Source organism: Nasonia vitripennis (assembly GCF_009193385.2).
Source record: "Nasonia vitripennis strain AsymCx chromosome 5 unlocalized genomic scaffold, Nvit_psr_1.1 chr5_random0002, whole genome shotgun sequence".
NCBI lineage: Eukaryota > Metazoa > Arthropoda > Insecta > Hymenoptera > Pteromalidae > Nasonia > Nasonia vitripennis.
In genome coordinates, this window is record NW_022279652.1 from 3,360,180 (window position 1) to 3,378,869 (window position 18,690).

At 37.8% G+C, this 18,690-nt stretch overlaps 1 protein-coding gene across 1 annotated transcript in view; it reads right to left on the reverse strand.

Annotated features, from left to right (window-relative positions):
- The window catches only part of LOC100116347 (phosphatidylinositol 5-phosphate 4-kinase type-2 alpha), a 246,197-nt gene extending 237,151 nt beyond the window's left edge, over positions 1-9,046 (reverse strand). Inside the window, exon 1 of the mRNA XM_031932831.2 lies at positions 7,251-9,046. Within this exon, the coding sequence (XP_031788691.1) occupies positions 7,251-7,388 (138 nt within the window). The 5' untranslated portion in view covers positions 7,389-9,046. The remainder of the gene's footprint in view (positions 1-7,250) is intronic.
- Positions 9,047-18,690: the final 9,644 nt, after the last annotated feature.

The window sequence follows — 18,690 nt, forward strand, 5'->3', positions numbered from 1 at the left end:
ATATCCTTCGTGTCAAATGGTTGGCACTGCTACCAATCAACACTCAGAACGTGCTTAATATATTCAAGACGAACAAGATCGACGACCTTCTAACAGCAGCTGTCCAGCTCATGGAGTCTCTCATCCAGCTTGGAGCCATGGCTACTGCTCTCTCTCTTTCCCTCAGCGTACCAAGGATCTCAAGTAGACGCAGTGCACAGAGTCCGACAACGCACAGATAAAAATTCTTCTCGCGCATCTCATCTCAACATCCAACAAGATCCTCGGCAAGCTCTCAGCCGTCAGTTTCGCTGGAGGAGGTCCAAACAGCAGAGACAACTGACAGAGAGGCAGATCCAACAGTCCACGCAGGCCAACCAATGGCCTCTGTCGCTACCATATCCGTTTTGGAGCCGCAGCTCAGAGATGCCTCCAGCCCTGCAACTTCAAGACTACACAGCAGAACCAGGGAAACGTCTAGGGCTGCCATCTGTTGAAGAGACAGGCGGTAGCAACGTCCTCGTCAACTCCAATCTCGACAACCAGGTGCCCAGGGAGCGCAGATTGCATATATTCGACAGGGAAACCGGCACCAAATTCCTGATCGATTCAGAATTCATCGTGTCGTGTCTCTCCGTCTCATCGCTCCGCCACAAACCACCTCCAGGAGAGCTCGAGCTCTTAGCAGCCAACGGGTCGACAATCAAGACCTACGGCAGAATTCGCGACAGCACGACCGAATTGGGAACCGAAGGAATCATGCACCGACCAGTAACACCAAGCATCTCTTCTATCGCACCAAATGCTCGTGGCTCCAACGATCCCGCAGTCTCTACCTGATTAACAATTTTCAGAAGCTCGCAGAGACGTCGACGGTGCCCGGCTCCGGCCTTTCGGCACCCGTCATGCACCACATCGTCACCACCGGTCCGCCTATACACCACCGCGCACGCCGGTTGAAAGGCGAGAAGCTGCAAGCTGCAAAAGATTTGTTCAACCTTATGATGTTCAGCGGTTACGCCCGGACTTGAAGCAGCAACTGGGCAAGCCCCCTACAGATGGTTCGCAAGAAAGACGGCAGCTGGAGAGGCACAGGCGACTACAGAGGGGTCAACGATATCACGGTACCGGACCGGTACACCATGCCCAGGATAGAAGACATTCTGCACGAACTCTACGATTCCAAATTTTTCTCCGTAATCGACCTGGAGCGGGCATACAACCAGATTCCGGTGGCCCCGAGAATATCCCGAAAACAGCCAACGCAATACCATTCGGCCTCTTTGAATTCGTCGGCATGCCACCAGGTCTCAGGAACGCCTCCCGGACTTTCCAGCGGTATATGGACAGCTTGCTGCGTTTGTAAAAGCGTATTTCGACGACATCATCATCGCCTCCCAGTCCAGGCAAAAGCACTTAAAGCACCTCCGCTCAATACTCAGCATCATAACAGACAACAGACTGACGATCAACTCGCATAAATACCAATTCGCCAGCGAGCAGATCAAGTTCCTGGGCTACGAAGTCAACGCCGAAGGTTTTTGTCCACCCACTTCTCGACCGAAGCCATAGTCAAGTGGCCTCGACCAGAAACTATCGAAGACCTACGCCGCTTCCTCGGCATAGCAAACAATTTTCGCTCTTGCATTCCGCATCAGCCGAACTTCAAGCACCTCTGACAAACTAAACTCTCCGCAACGCCAAGAAGGACAAGTCAAAGATCAAGTCGAAGATCCAGTGGACCGTGCAAGGAATACGAGCCTTCGAGCAGACGAAAGACAGCTTCGCGACAGCCACGCGCTCCAGGTTTTTGTCCCCAACATCACCGCTCATGCTCACCACAGATGCTTCTTTGACAGCTCTCGGCGCCTGCTTAGAACAATACGAGGACAACAACTAGAGGCCCATAGGGTTCTTCTCCAGGAAACTTTCTCCGTCAGAAACAAAATACAGTCCATATGACCGTGAGTTGCTCGCGATTTTCGCCACTTTGAAGCATTTCGACCACATTCTCGAAGGTCGCGAATTCGTGGTCAGAACCAACCACAAGCCTCTCGTCTATGCTCTGTCTCAACGTCCGAAGAAAGCCTCCCCCCTCCCTCTCTCGCGCATCGAAGCAGTGGACATGCCTTCACTCCTCGACTCTCAGACCATCCAAGAAGCCCTGCAACGAGAAAACAGCACCGCAGACCTCGAGGCGAACACCTCATCTCTCTACCTGCAGCCACTCGTCATCGACGGTCACCGCATATTGTGCGAGACGTCCACAGGCCGCATCCAGCCCTACATACCAAAGGAGCTTCGCCGGAGAGCTTTCGACGTCGTGCACGGCCTGTCGCACCCCAGCGGTCGCGTCTCGTCCAAACTGCTAAAGGAAAAATTTGTCTGACCTGGTATCCGTAAAAACGCACTCCAGTGGTCTCGAGAGTACATACCTTGTCAACGAGCAAAAATCCACCGCTCACTGAAAGCCGCCCTGATGTGCAGGGCAGCCTCCCCTGAGCTGATCTGGGTCCAACTACTGCCCTCAGTCCTCCTGGGCCTGAGAAGAACTTATAAAGAGGACCTTCACGCATCTCCATCAGAGCTACTCTTCGGAACGACGGTTCGGATTCCCGGCGATTTTCTCACGACTCAAGACACGAGATGTTCATACCTTCGTCCAAAACCTCCGCCGTCACTTCCGCCTCCTAAAGCCCATCCCCACGTCCCACCACATCAAGTTCAAAATTTTTGATCGCAGAGATCTAGACACATGCTCCCATGTTTTCAAGCGGGTCGACGCAGTTAAGCCACCTCTAACTCCGCCTTATACAGGTCCACACCGCGTACTACAGCGCATCGACGACAAGCGCTACCTGATCGACGTCAACGGCGAACTTAAGACCGTCAACACCCAGATGCTCAAGCCAGGCTTTGTCCCCGTAGATAAGGCAGGCTCCACGTAGACCGCCTCAGCGCCGTGCGCCGTGGCCTTTCAACCAACAGTTCCCCAGAAGCCGCACACCGATACACCTCCAGGGTCGCATTCATCTTCCCTGCCCAATAGGTCAGGTACTGGGAGGGGAGTGACTATGGCGCCTCCGGTCGTCCCGCCAGGACAGCAGCGAGCAACCACACCGGCCGAGGAAGGTCACCATCGCCCGCGCAAGCAGACGCTAGCGCCGCGAGTTAATCCCGACGGGCTCTCAAGTTAAACCAGACACAGATTCTTTCGGACCCTTGCCCAGAGCGCATCTCCGATACAGCTCTGGCCACGAGGCGTCTATTGTACATAAAGGTCAATCAATAAATATAAGTGCTTTTAGTGTTAGGCTAATCAAGTGTCTCGTCATTTTTCCCTCATACGGTGCACCGCTCCTTCCTCAGTGTTTTTGGAGTACACCTCCATAATCCTATACTCTCCAGCAGCGGAGTTGCCAACCGATAGAGAGCTACGATTGCTGAAAGACAAAATGCAGTATAGCCCAAAACCCGTTATTTATAACATTTTCCAGTATTTACTTTATTTTACATTTTTAAAGAAGAGCGTATGGGCCTTGAATCAAATTTGACATCAGATTTGTATTCAGTGACTCAAATTATATTAAAAATGTCTGTTAAATAGAAAGTTCGACTTAAAGCATGATAAACAGCGCAAAACTCATAAAAAAAGCTGATTTTTCTATTTTTTTGACTAATTTTCGTGATTGAAAAAAAAATGAAGTATGATGGATGAAATCTGACATCAGATTCGTATTTTTCGGGTCAAAATACATAATAATATATGTGTCATGTGCCGGGATCAGATATTTTTGTTTTCTTTGTGAGCCGGTGTTGTCAAACTATTAGAATTGTTGCACGATTTCTCACAATTTTTTTGTAACCACCCGAATGGAAATTCAAATCGTACGTTTTTGTTTTATTACGGAACGCTGCTGTAGATTTTTGTACGATGCCGTATGTTCACGTACGTTCGCGTACGTTTTGGCTGAGATTCGAATATTTTGTGCAGCATTATACAGAAAAGTACCCAAACGTACGCAAGCGTAGCTAAACGTGTGAAAATGTAGTAAACTAAGAAAAGTAATGATCGTTGCAGACCAACCCGTAGGTGGCGTCTGGTTTTTCCTTTTCGCAAGCGCTAAGTTTTTATACTGGTTAGTTATAGGAAAGATCAGATTACCACGAATTAAGTTAATTATAGCATCAAGAAATGAAGGTTAAGTGTATGTTGAAAATTTCTGCAAATTACCCGTAAAATTTTGAGTATTAAATATTTATTTTATTCATACGTTCGTGTACTTTTCCGTACATACACTGGTAGAAAATAGACCAACCATGATAGACCATTCACCAACGGTTGGACAACGGCGTTTGACAACCGCTGCCCAACCAAATTGAACTATTAGAATTTAGAAGCCTGCACTGTGTGTATTTAGCAAACATGTACTCTATAGCTGATGCCGCGCATGCGCACTTCACTCGTGGCGACTCGTGCATACGAAGCCTACCTTGGCTTAGTGGGTAAGAAAGTTCTCCGACTGCGAGGTTGTGCTTAATGTAGGACGTAAGCGCCCAAATACAGCTGCCGAAAATATCTGAGACGTCAGTAAGCAGCTGTGGGTTTCGCTTGACCAGCATCGCACGACCATGAAGCGCAGCGAATATATAGACACCTACCAACGTCCTGTATACTGTTGCCGATCACTCATAAAATTACCGTCTGTTGATGGCCGTACACATAGTGGTGCCACAAAAACACAAAAAAGAAAGAAAAGAAGACTCGTGCATACACCTTTTTACATAACCCCGAAATTTAATGAAAGTTTATACTCACTTAAAATCTAATTCTACGATGTCAAAATCATATTATTGTTCGATCTAATGCTTGTTTATTAATAATAGTCATTTTAATAAATTATTTGAACAGACATTGATGATTTATTATATTTTTGTACGAGTTTTAAAATCAGACAGCCGTTGCCCAATGGATAGTGTAAAAGCGTGACAAAATAACGCATCTTTTACACCTTTAAAAAATGTTCAAATCCCAACAAAATTGTACGGAAACGTATGGAAACCTATGCAAATGTACCAAAATTCAACAAAGTTTTACGTATAATTGCCTTATAATGCTAATGAATTTTTCATTCATTAAAAATTTCATAAGATTTCTTACACAGTATTTCACATTTTGTCACATTTATGTTTATTTCACATGGCTATAACTTTGTATTTATTGAAATTTCAAAACTCACATTTTCATGCAAAATAATCTAAAAAAGGCGTCAGTGTGCTAATCCAGCAGAAGATACTGTGCCAAATTTAAAATATTTCGAAATTTGAATGTTAACAAATATTAAAACTTTTAATAGTTTAAAAACTTTTAAGGGGGAGTCTGTGACATGCTGATAGGTTTGAGTATTTTAGCTAACCTCAAAAATTTTAGCCAAGTCTTAGTTTTGTGTAATTATGCATAATTTTTGCAAATAATGAAAACTACAGCGCAAAGTAAAGATGGCAATATCATAAAATAAAATTTTTTACTTATCAAATTAACAAAACCTGTGTCCATGGTAACCTATATAACAACAAACAATTATCACATACTCTTAAAAGGTTAAAAAACTTTTTAAATTAAGAAAAAATTGAAAATTTAATATTTATTTCCTACATTCCTGCACACAGTTGTTGATATTAAATTTCATAGTCAAGAGTTTCAACATTTTTAATAACCCAAGGGAAATTGATTTATCTAAAATGGCTAATAAAAGTTAAAAACTTTTGTAATCAATTTATTACACTAAAAAAAACTAATAAAACCTAATATGGCTTAAAAACATTTATAAAATTAAAAACCAAATAATCAAGGCTTTCAAACATTAATAAGTGTTATAAACTATTACTACCCTAGTGGAAATGGATTGTGTGCCAAAGTGTGTCAAAGTGTGTCAAAGTGTGCCAAAGTGTGCCAAAGTATGCCAAAGTGTGCCAAAGTGTGCCAAAGTGTGCCAAAGTGTGCCAAAGTGTGCCACAGTGTGCCATAATGTTCCAAAGTGTTCAAATTCGGAAATTTATTACACTTTGGCATACCTTGGTATACTTTGGCACACTCTGGCACACTTTGGCACACTCTGGCACACTTTGGCACATTTTGACACACATGGGTTTTTCGGAAATTGAGGACTTAGACAATTTTTGCACGAAATCTGGAAAACTTGTATTCCCGACGGATTCCTCTGTTGAGGCATGTTTTTCCAACATTTACGGCGGACACCAGCTTTAAGGCAATTACGGGCAATTGTTAATTAATATTGTAAAAGTATCTAAAGCTGCTTGAAGTACATGAGTTTAAATTTTTGTATTAACTGTAACGAGTACTTGTGGCTCAGTGGTAGACCTTCAGCTTACGGTTTAAGTCTTACCGACGCTAGAATTTTTTTTTTTTTTTTTTATTAAATTATTTATTGTTACGTTCTATAACTGGGACTTCAAGCTCTACGTGTGCCGTCGACATGACGGCATCATGCAGTGGCAATGTTTTGGCGCGCAGGCAGCAGGATATATCTCACTGTACCGAAGTGTGCCAAAGTGTGCCAAAATGTGCCATAGTGTGCCTAAAGTGTAATAAAGTGTGCCATGCTGTGCCATACCGTGCCAAACTGTGCTATACTGTGCCATACTTTGTCAAAAAAGAGATGTTTGTTTCCGAAAAACCCATGTGTGCCAAAATGCAGCAAATTTCCGAATTTGAACACTTTGGCACACTTTGGCACAGTATGGCACACTTTGGCACACTTTGGCACACTTTGACACACTTTAGCATACTTTGGCACACCCAATTATTTCCACTAGGGTAGAGTCCAAATTTCACACTTTATAAATTGTTATTTAAATCCAATAAAAGTTTTTTTAATTATATGCATGAGATTATTTCCACCTAGGTTATTTATTATTTCATTGGTTTTTATGATTTATTAATGCTTATGGATTCTTAATAACTTTCAGTTGTTATTGATTTTTTAAATTAGTTTTTGCAATTAAAAAATTTTTCTACCACAATTTTGGTGCTACTTGAGTATCTAAAGTATGGCTAGAGTGCTAAGTTTCTTCCATGTTGACTTGAGAACAATATCAATAAAATTTTGTTTAAGATGAATAAACTACTTGTAAAAGATAAGTCACAATTTCATAGTATTATTTGTTATACCAAAATTCATTATTGAATGCAAAATTAGAAATTATATGACACTATGAATAATGTTTTTATATTGATAAATGAAACTCACAGTATGATTGACACCCCACATAAACACACTAAGCAATGGCTCATTAGCTCGAAAGACTTTAGCTTTTTGATGTTTGACACGAAAGTGTTTTTTTTTTAATTTACTAAGTCCACTGGACATTTGCGGTACACTTGTCATAATTATATTTCTATTTTTTTTTATTTTCTTACAATCTTATTTCTTTTATTTACTAACTGTTCTAAAAACTTATTTGTTTTATCAAGAATTAAAGATAAATTGGACATTGCAGTTATACGATTGAAACTTATAACTTGTAACTTTACAAAAATCTATGCCAACCATTTAGTTGGTTTTGAATTAATCCTGTTCTTAAATGTACTAAATATTTGAATAAAAAAAATTTGAGATTTAATCTCTATTTATGACAAATAAATAATTGGCAGACAAGCTGGAGAATGCAACGCTATTTTTATAATAGTGCAATAAGGAATAAAAATACATTGACTGTTTATTTTAAACATATTTTGTTATTTTTTGTCCAAAAAGAATTTATGTAACTGACATAGTTATTGGATTACACAGTGTAAACTCAAGACATTTTAAAATCTTTTTCAAATTCTAAGAATCAAAAATTTGAAATTATTATTTATAATTTAATAAATAGTTTGCTTATTTTTTTATATTTTTAGTTTACTTATAAATATATACAAAATATTATCATCATGTAGAAATTCCTTAAGACTAGGTTAGCAACAGCAACAAATTGATTGAATTGTACATATACATATTACACGCTTTGTATTACTGTTTACGATGTTATGATTCATGAAGACTATTGATATACAGGAGAACGAACAGGATAAGGAAAACGGCTGATGGCTGCAGTGCTCTCGCATACCAGGCACCAGCCCAGTTGAAGTGTCGTGTTCTGCGTTCAACTCGTTCTGATTGATTGCAGTACAGACTTAAACAGCTAAAAGCTGTAGTCTATTGCGCGAGAGTTAGGCTAGGCAAGTAAGCGGCATGTAGAAATGAAAATTTTATCTACCCGGCTAAAAAAAGTCCCTAAAAATCGATAAGATCTCTTATCGATTATAATGGTAAGTCTTAATTGCAATTTTTGCTATAAAAATCGATTAAATTCGATACGGTCAATGGGAATCGATTAAAATCAAGAAAAAAAGCTATGGATTTTAATTGCTGTTTTTTATCTGTTTATTTTAATTATTATTTCTTATATAGAATTTAATCGATTCCTATCGATCCAATCAAATTTAATTAAGTTTTAATGCAAAAATGGCGATTAAGGGGCTGTCGAAGGAGCAGCCGAAAAGTGTCGCCGCAACGTCCAAGTAACAGAACCGCGTACTTAAGAAAAAAAATCGCTCTTTACCGACCTTCCTTTTATCCTAAAGTAATAGTAACTAGTGCAAAACATGATATTAAGTGTATATTTTCAACGTAGTATTAGAATTACGGTGTGACGACCTACCAAGGCACGGTGACTGTATATAAATTCAAGATGGCCGCTTGTTCGGCTGCTCTGTTGCTGTAACGTAATTCCAATACTACGTCGAAAAGATGTGCTTAATACGATGTTTAGCACGAGTTACTATTACTTTAGGATAAAAGGAAGGGCGGTAAAAAGCGATTTTTTTTTCTTAAGTCTGCGGTTTTGTTGTTCAATTTGGATTTGGCTACCTGACCGCAGCGCCACTTGGACGTTGCGGCGACACTTTTCGGCTGCTCCTCCGACAGCTCCTTAAGTCTTACGAGAAATAAAAATTAGGAAAAGCAGGGACAAAAGTGTGCCAAAGCATTCAAATTCGGAAAAAAAGAAACACTTTGGCACACTTTGGCACACTTTGTCATATTTTAGCATACTTTGGCACAGTTTAGCACACGTCCTTAAAAAGACCAAATTAATTACACATTCCAAACGTGTTCATTCGTTACTTCATAAGTTACATGTTATGCATTACTCAATATTTACAGACCTTGTATTTTCATGCGCTCAAAACATAAATATTTCATCTGTACAATTCGACGACTACGAATCATTCCGAAACAACAATTATTTCATGATAGATATGTGGCAAAACCATGAATACACTATAATACCGCAGAACATTGAAAAAGAAATTGGATATAGTTATCTTTTTTAATAGAAAATAGTTTACAAATAGTGACCGGGTCATGAAACATAATTCACATAAATCAGCAATATTTACATACAGATATAAAATTATATATATTTATGTCATTTTTTTAGTAATTAAATACTAATAATGTATATGCGTATACATATACCATAAAACTTAGTAAGATAGGTCCAGATATGTCGGATGCTGCGAATAATAATCTTCTCAGAAAAATATGGCGAATAAGTTTACTCGTATTTTTAATCTGAATGATTTTATAAATCAAATGCGACACATAGATATATATGTATATTTTACATACATTATCAGAGGTGATCTTAAGATTAGGCCCAGATGAAAGGGATGCTGAAAATAAATATTTGTGCAGATATGCTCTTCTTTTTAAAGCAATGTGTTTGTGAATATGAAATGACGAATGCTGCATGTATTTATACATATTACAAAATGTAATCTGCAGATTTGGTCTAAGTGAAAGGGATGCTGCAAATAATTATTTGTGCAGATATGCTCTTTTTTTTAAGTTATTTGTATGTGAACATGAAATAACAAATGCTGTATGTATTTGTACGCATATCAAAAGATGTAATCTGCAGATTCGGTCCAGATAAAAAGGGATGCTGCGAATAATTATTTCTGCAAATATGATCTTTTTTTAAAGCTATGTGTTCCCTACTGAAAAAAAAATCACATGATTATCACATGAATGTCACGTGATTATTATGTGTTAATCACGGGAAGTTATCGACAAAATTATCACGCGATTGTACACTAGTATGTAAATATCTATGTTATCAAGTATGTATAATATATTGTAATAAATTGACAATACTCATTGGAAATTTTATACTTCATTCACATTAATACATATTATATATATGAATAATCAAAATAAGACAATAACTATTTTCAAATATGCTGATCTGCAATATTCTGTGCCATATATAGAGTGCCATACTGTGCCACACTGTGCCATACCGTGCCTCACTATGTCATACTGTATCATACTGTGCTATACTGTGCTATACTGTGCTATACTGTGCCATACTGTGCCATACTGTGCCATACTGTGCCAAAATAGAAATACATATCCCGATAACATCGCGTGCCGGAAATTTTGGGATCACGCATACTGGCCGCTCGTGCCGTCATTGTGACGTCCCCAAGACATCTTTCGTTGGAATTTTCAACAATTTTTTTTCCTGCCATTCGGGAAGTCATAATGTTGACATTTAGGCGGCACAGCGTGCCAGCACGCATGCTCACATTGCGACGGCACGAAACTTTGTCAGAATGACGGCCATGTATACCGGCTGTATGCCACCGGCACGAACGAAGGCAGAATGTCGGCATTTTACAGTCACGCTGTGTTGGCACTCATGGCAGCATTATGATGACATTTTGAGGAGCTACATGACGGCATTGTGCCTTTGACCCGTGTTCAAAATTTTTTAGCATTCAGTGCTATCAGAGTACTGGCAGAATATCAGCTCGAAATTCCAAATTCCCGCAGAATGCCGGCTTTGTTGGCTGCGAAATTTAGAAAATTTTCGGTCGCACAATTCATAAAATAAGGCTTTTCAATGTATTCTATTGTTCAGGCGGTTGATTTTTTTAATTTATTCACCGGACTTTGTTCGTTGTCAATTTTCGCTAATCATATTATTATGACTACTCTTTAATAACTACCGAATTTATAGCAGCCTGCAGGTTTCGCGCCTATACACGAAATAAGCGGCGAATATCAATGTTGTTGCCAGCCTACTAACTGAAAGGTTCAGGGTTCGATCCCCGTCAGGGTTTTAAATTTTTTGTTTTTTCTTAATTTAAGAGCTGAGCACAATGCCGTCATTTCTGTGTCCAGGAGGAGGGGTACCTGGACGTCACGCGTGGCCCATTCTGTGCAGTCTCAGTGCCGTCATTCGACCGACATCATGTTATCGGGGTGGGGGGGGGGGGGTGGGGGGGTATTATTTACTTTAGTAAAGCATGTGTATATTTGGCATGTGCCAATGTGTGTAAAAGTATGTAAAAGTGTGCCAATGTGTGTCATAGTGCTCTTGTTTCACTTATTCGAATTTGAATAATTTGGCACACATGGGCACATTTTGGCACACTTTGATACACTTCGCCACATTTTAGCACACTTTGGCACATATTAGCATATTATGGCACACGCAATTATTTCCACTAGCAATCAATAAATAAATATGTACCAAAGAAGGAAATCAAAATTAAGAAATGAAGGTTAGGAATGAGAAGGTGGTGGGACAAAGAGAAAAATAATTATCTTTTTTTTATCATTTTCTTAATAAATTAAGAAAATGATAAAAAAAAGATAATTAACAATAAATAAAGATCTACTTAAAAAAGAAAAAAATTTCTCTGTTCGAGATTTGAACCCAGAACCTTGGCGTAGAAATCGATTGCTCTACCATTTGAGCTATTTGTATTCTTTGACGGTTGACGTATAAAAACTATTCATAATAATATATATATATCATTTTTTTCAAGGTTTCTAGTTAAAATTGGTTCTCTTATTGGTATTAAGAAATTAGTTAATTGTAACATTAATTAATTTTTGAGCTATAGTCATATTTATTGAATAGTTAAAAAATTCAAGTCAGAAAATTAATTAATGTTACAATTAACTATTATCTTGATAACAATAACTCAAGGTATGCCGCGATACATTATGCGTCTTACGGAAGATTATCTGAGGGATCGGGTTATCGAGTATGACACGAAAGAAGGGCGCAGAAGAAGACCTATAACTACAGGAGTTGAGCAGGGTTCAATCTTGGGGCCAGACTTCTGGGGTATCTTGTACGACGGGCTTCTGAAATTCGAAATGCCGGGGGACGTGATGCTCGTTGGATACGCAGACGACGTAGCCGCGGTTATAACAGCACAGAATGTGAGCATCGCGCAAGCAAAGTTAAACGCGATCATGAGCAGAGTGCTATAGTGGATGGCGAACCGCGGATTGACTTTAGTGCTTGATAAAACCGAAATTAGCCTATTGACAGGAAAGCGGATATCGACCATCATACCTATAAAGGTAGGCGGCGAGACTATAACGACGAAACCATTAGCCAAGTATCTAGGAATAACTCTAGACACAAAGCTGAACTACAGGGAACACCTAGGTCGCGTCTGTAAAAAAGCCACAACTAGGATAGCGCAACTTAGCCGACTCATGGCTAACGTCCGTGGGCCGAGGCCAACAGTTAGTCGGTTACTCATAGCGACCACTAACTCTATCCTGTTAAATGGAGCAGAGGTGTGGCGGTACAGCGAAGGGGGGCCCTTAGGATAGCATGCTCCTACCGGACGGTCCCAGCTGAGGCATCGATGGTAATCGCGGGGGTAGTCCCCGTGGATCTCCTTGCGATTAAACGGAAGCAGATCTATGAGGCTCGCTTAGCGTCGAGTAGCATCTCGATTGCTACGGGAGAAAGAGAAATAACAATGCGCAATTGGCAGACTAGGTGGACCGATTGTCCAAAGGTTAAATAGACTAGGACCCTTATAAAACATGTAAATCCGTGGGTGGACAGGAAATAGGGAGAGGTCAACTTTTACCTTACCCAGTTTTTCTCCGGGCACGAATACTTTAGGAGCTACCTGTTCGCGATGAACAGGGTGGCAACACCGGGGTGAAAGTACTGCGGTGACGAACAGGACGACGTGAGACACTTGTTTTATGACTGCCCTCACTGGGCTGAAAAGCGTAAAGTACTGGAGCTGACGATAGGAGCGTTCACGCCCGAGACGGTAGTCGAAACGATGCTTGACAGCAAGCAGAACTGGGATAAGATAACGGCGTACGTGGAGACAGTTCTCCGAGCGAAAAACTATGACGGTTGTTTACAAGACTACTTGACGGCTAGCACAGCTTAAGACAGGCGACCCCCCCCCCCCCAAGGAATGCAAAAGCGGTTGCAAAAGAGGTGGAGTTTTAGTGAGTATGCCTGGCGTTGCCCTGCGCCAGGAGAGTCTCACACACGGGGAGCCTCGCACGGCTCCTGTCGTGGCGCATTAAGGGGGCACATCACCATTGAAATTAAAATCAAAATTTTTCATTAAAAAAATGTATAAATACTCATACAAATAAACCAAATTTTTTTACTATTCTTAGACATAATTACCTTTATTTTCTGGTTTTAGACCTTCTATATACCCCTATAATACCTACGTATAGTAGGGAGTCCATAATTTACTGACCGTAAGATTCCAAAGGAACAAATGGCCCAAATGTGCTCAAACTCCAGGATATTGTTTAAAAGTACATTAGTTATAGTATGAATGAGGGGATTTGGTTTAAATTTCATAGAAAAAAAGTTACATGATAATTATATTAAAATTAATGAAAAATTGATAAAAAAAATCTGTAATTTGCTTATAAAATTTTTTACAAATAAAGAAGTATTTTTTTCAAAGTAGCATGCTGATACTAACGGGAAATGATTTCTTTTTGCAATAATGGTTTTATTATTATTTAAGTAAACAGTTGCAGTTCTTCGGTATATTGGCACCGCTTGAGGATGGATATTATATTTAGTTATGTGAGCAGCAGCTTTAGTATTATTTTTTGTCCAGTTTTTTGGTGAATCTTGAAAGTGAAATCATAAACGTGTAATTTCATTTTGATCGTTAGTTTCAATGTAAACTAATTTTCCAACTGCACCGTTTCAAGCCCATCTACTACGTTAATATTGGTTGTGATTATATAAAATTTATTCCGTACAAACACGATCTCGTATGGCAATCCTTCTGTATCGATAATCGAAATTGGCGTGAGTTCGAATCAGCTGTGCCGATCGGTAAGCTACCTTCCTCGAAGTACCGATAGAGCTGACTCAATTATTTTCACAATTATGCATTTAACAATTCGCATGACACTGGATAACAAATACACAGTGTCACTGTCTGTAGAAGGCGATATACCAACGAGGAGTACAGAGAGAATGAGAATGACAGCGAAGGAAAGAGTAAGCAAAGTAATGCGGTATAGTATGCATAAGAGAGTAAATCTATAGGTATTGCTCGGAGAGGAAGGGGGTCCGAAAACAGTATATCTATATGTATACTTATCCCTGCGCCCGGAGAGAGTGTATAAGGTTCTAAGAGAGTAAATCTATATTTAGCTTTGCGCACGGAGAAGGGGGCCTGCCGGGTCGAGAGCTAAGAGCCCTATACCAGTATACCTATAGATATCACTGTAACGCATTCCATTTAACGCATTCGATCTAACGCATTCCAGAAGTTACAAACATTGTAGGTTCACCGTCCCATAAGAAGTTATCACTTCAAAAAAATTGATTCATTAATATAAGTATTTATAAATTTTTAATGAAAAATTTTGATTTTAATTTCAAAGGTGGTGTGCCCCCTTAAGCATTTCTTCAACTCTCCGTATAAGCAAAAAAAAAGATATCTTTATCTATGTGAATAGCTATTATACATTAACCGTCAAAAAAAGCAAATAGCTCAGATGGTAGAGCAATGGATTTCCACGCCAAGGTTCTGGATTCAAATCTCGAATAGAGAAATTTTTTTCTTTTTTAATTAGATCTTTATTTATTGTTAATTATCTTTTTTTTATCATTTTCTTAATTTATAAATATTATTTCAACATTTTTAATAATATTTTTAAATTTTATTATAAATTACGCGATTATCACGTATTAATCACGTGAGAATTTGGTAAAATCTCACATGATTTTCGCGTGATTTTTTCGTGATTTTTTCGTGAAATTATTTGAATAAAGGAAGGATAAAGAAAGAAACGTAGACAATAATATTAATGAAGAAGACTGGAAAAATCATTTTAGAACGCTACTAGAAGAAACTGAAGAAAAAAAGGTGGAGATAACAAGAGAAATTCCGGCAGAAAAGGGAAAGGAAGAGGAAATAGATGTGATTGAAATAATAACAGCGTGGAAAAATATAAAAAAAAAGAAAGCAACAGGACTAGATGGAATATCAATAGATACACGGAGGAAATGGGATAAAAGGGAAATTAATAAATAAAATCGGTAAAGTATGGGATGGAGAGGAAATACCAGAAGACTGGAAAACCACAGTAATAGTACCACTCTTCAAGAAAGGAGACGCCGAAGATGCCAAGAACTATATAGTTATTTCACTATTAGCCATGACATATAAAATATATACAGAAGTTATTAGAAGAAGCTGAAGTAGCAATTAAAAAGTTTCTACCGGAAGGACAAGCAGGCTTTAGAAAGGAAAGGTCAACCATCGATGATATATATGTATATATCTTGGATCACATATCGAAAATGGCAAAGGATTAGAAAAAGAAAGTATATGCACTTTTTGTGGATTTAAAGGCAACGTTTGACACAGTGAACAAAGAGAAACAATGGAAAATTTTGATAGAGATGGGAATAAGTTAGTATTTAGTAGAAAGATTGAAAGGCATCTATGAAGAAACAAAAACAAGGATCAGAACAACAAAAGGTATGCCGGAAGAATTTTGAATAACGAAAGGACTCAGGCAAGGATGTATACTTGGCCGGATATTGTTCTGCCTTTATATAGCAGGACTAATAATATAGAAGAAGTGGAAAATTTTGAATACCTAGGTTTCATGTTCAACTCCAGGTGTAATTACAATGACAACTTAAAATAATTAAAGAAGAAAGGAATTTATGCAGCAAAGAAAATGTGGAGCCTAGGAGAAAGAAAATGAAGAAATTATTTCAAAAGAAGGAAAATGTTTTTCGAATACTTAGTTAAACGTGTAATAGAGTACGGTGTCGAAGTTTGGGGCTTAAAAAGGTGAAAGACTTAGAAAAGGAGAAAAAACAGATTATTGTAGATGGACGCTAGGACTAGATTTTTGTACACCCAGATATATTGTTTACAAAGAAACAGAAAATATGAAAATGAAAATGAAGTGGGATATCAAAGTGATGAAATATGAGGGAAAGCTAATAAAACAAAGTGATAAAAGGTTAACAAAACAATGTTGGGAAGAAAGAAAAATAGTAGAGAAGAATCAGAAGAGAAGCCAGGAAATCTTTTTAAATAACATAAGCCTAAGTAACGCTCAGAATTGGATACGTTAAGAGATCTAAAAAAAGATGTGAAAGAGGAAATACGGATACCTGCAAGGGATATCAGTCACCAAACAATTTTGGGCAAGATTAGAGAGACTAGGTACAACAAGGATTATAAAGAACTTGTCGTGGATAAAGGGTTACCAAAGTATCTAAGAAAAGAAAGTCGCAATGTATATATTAAAAAGATAGCTAGAATAAGATGCGGCAATGTTGAAAGGGCAAATAAGTATTGGCTATCAGAAAAGGAAAGGAAATGTATCCTATGTGAGTAGGACTTCCATGCATGGAAACATTTAATGTGTAAGTGCATGAAAACCAAAGAATGTATAAAGGATATAGTAGTAGATAGGATAGAAATAGTTAAAGAATTTAAGAACAAGATAAGAAATTTTGAATTATCAAACGCGATGAAATCGACTGATGAAATGTTATGTGGAGAGGAGGAAAAGCATAAACATAGCAAGGAAAGATAGTTAAGAAAGAATAAATCTAAGTTAGAGTAGTTAAAAAATTAAAAAATGTAAAAAATGTAAAAATGTAAAAAATGTAAAAATGTAAAAAATGTAAAAATGTAAAAAATGTAAAAATGTAAAAAATGTAAAAATGTAAAAAATGTAAAAATGTAAAAAATGTAAAAATGTAAAAAATGTAAAAATGTAAAAAATGTAAAAATGTAAAAAATGTAAAAATGTAAAAAATGTAAAAATGTAAAAAATGTAAAAATGTAAAAAATGTAAAAATGTAAAAAATGTAAAAATGTAAAAAATGTAAAAATGTAAAAAATGTAAAAATGTAAAAAATGTAAAAATGTAAAAAATGTAAAAATGTAAAAAATGTAAAAATGTAAAAAATGTAAAAATGTAAAAAATGTAAAAATGTAAAAAATGTAACAATGTAAAAAATGTAAAAAATGTAAAAATGTAAAAAATGTAAAAATGTAAAAAATGTAAAAATTGTCATTTTGAACCTAAGTTAAATAGCTGTGTTAAAAAGTAACGAAAAATTTGACACATTTCTAATCTTATAACCCAAAAGGGTGGGGGGCAAATTTCTAAAACGGAAGCGGTGGCAGCGGCGTAGGATTTTATTAATATAATTAGATATAGGTGGTTTCGCAACCATTTAAATTTACTTTACACTTAAAAACCAGCGGCAGCGGAAATGCTCTTTTTACGGTGTAGCAATCGCTCCGTCTCCATCGGCGTATGCATTCTTATAAATAATTGAAAAATTACCCCGGAGATCTGTGAAGAAATGGCGCAGAGGAACGTTCGCAGCACGCGTACTGACTCCGCATTAATTTTGTGAATAAACGACTGCACCTAATAGGTTACCCTCGCTGAAATTTTGGTACAGAATAGAAATTTGTAATCGATAATGAAGTTTACATTAGAATCAACTTTAGTTAAATTATTTTTATGAAAATTGTAAAGTTAAACTCATTTTTTCGTTTTTGGCTTAGTACGCGTGGGGAGCGCCGGAGTAATTTTTATCCTGAAATCCGGAGAGCGATTATGCCTGGCGCACGGTACACTAGTAGCGCCCTCTTGCATGCTACATTGTTGCTTTTTGGTAGAGATTCTCTACCGCTGGTTTTTCAGTGCAACTACCAATATTATTGATATGCTGGTGATACCTTTACTTTTTTTCTATCTTTGTTGTTTTCTTCTTTAGCCTTCTCTACTTTCTTTTTTTTTATTTGCATATCAGTCAATAGTACTGATTGTACAGAAGCTGGAAAATCATTTTCATTATTCTGAAACATGTCCAATTAAAGTTTATTAATATCTTTGAAATGGAGTGATTGGAAAAGTATTTGATCACAAGATATGTTTTTGTCTAGGCTATTTCTCATAGGCATTCCATAGTTTTTAGCCCATTTTAAATATTCGAATTTCTACCAGGGGTGTAATATAGGGGAAGTACATATTACTTGTGGCCTAATGAACATACTTCGGCACCGTTATTTTAAATTAATCACAGCAAAAGTTATAAGGAAAATAAGGAAATGTGCATTTCAAAAGTGTGAAAAGTTATTTTACGATGATTGAAAATTGCACTTTTTATATTGATATCGCGAATTAACTATTCACGGGACATTGAATCGGGACCATTCCCAATCATAGAGGGCTATGTTAGAAACAAATTCACTTGAAAATTTTTTATTGTTGTCGAGGGTAAGTAAATAGTTACGACCGAAATAGCTACACTGAGAAAAACGATTTATTG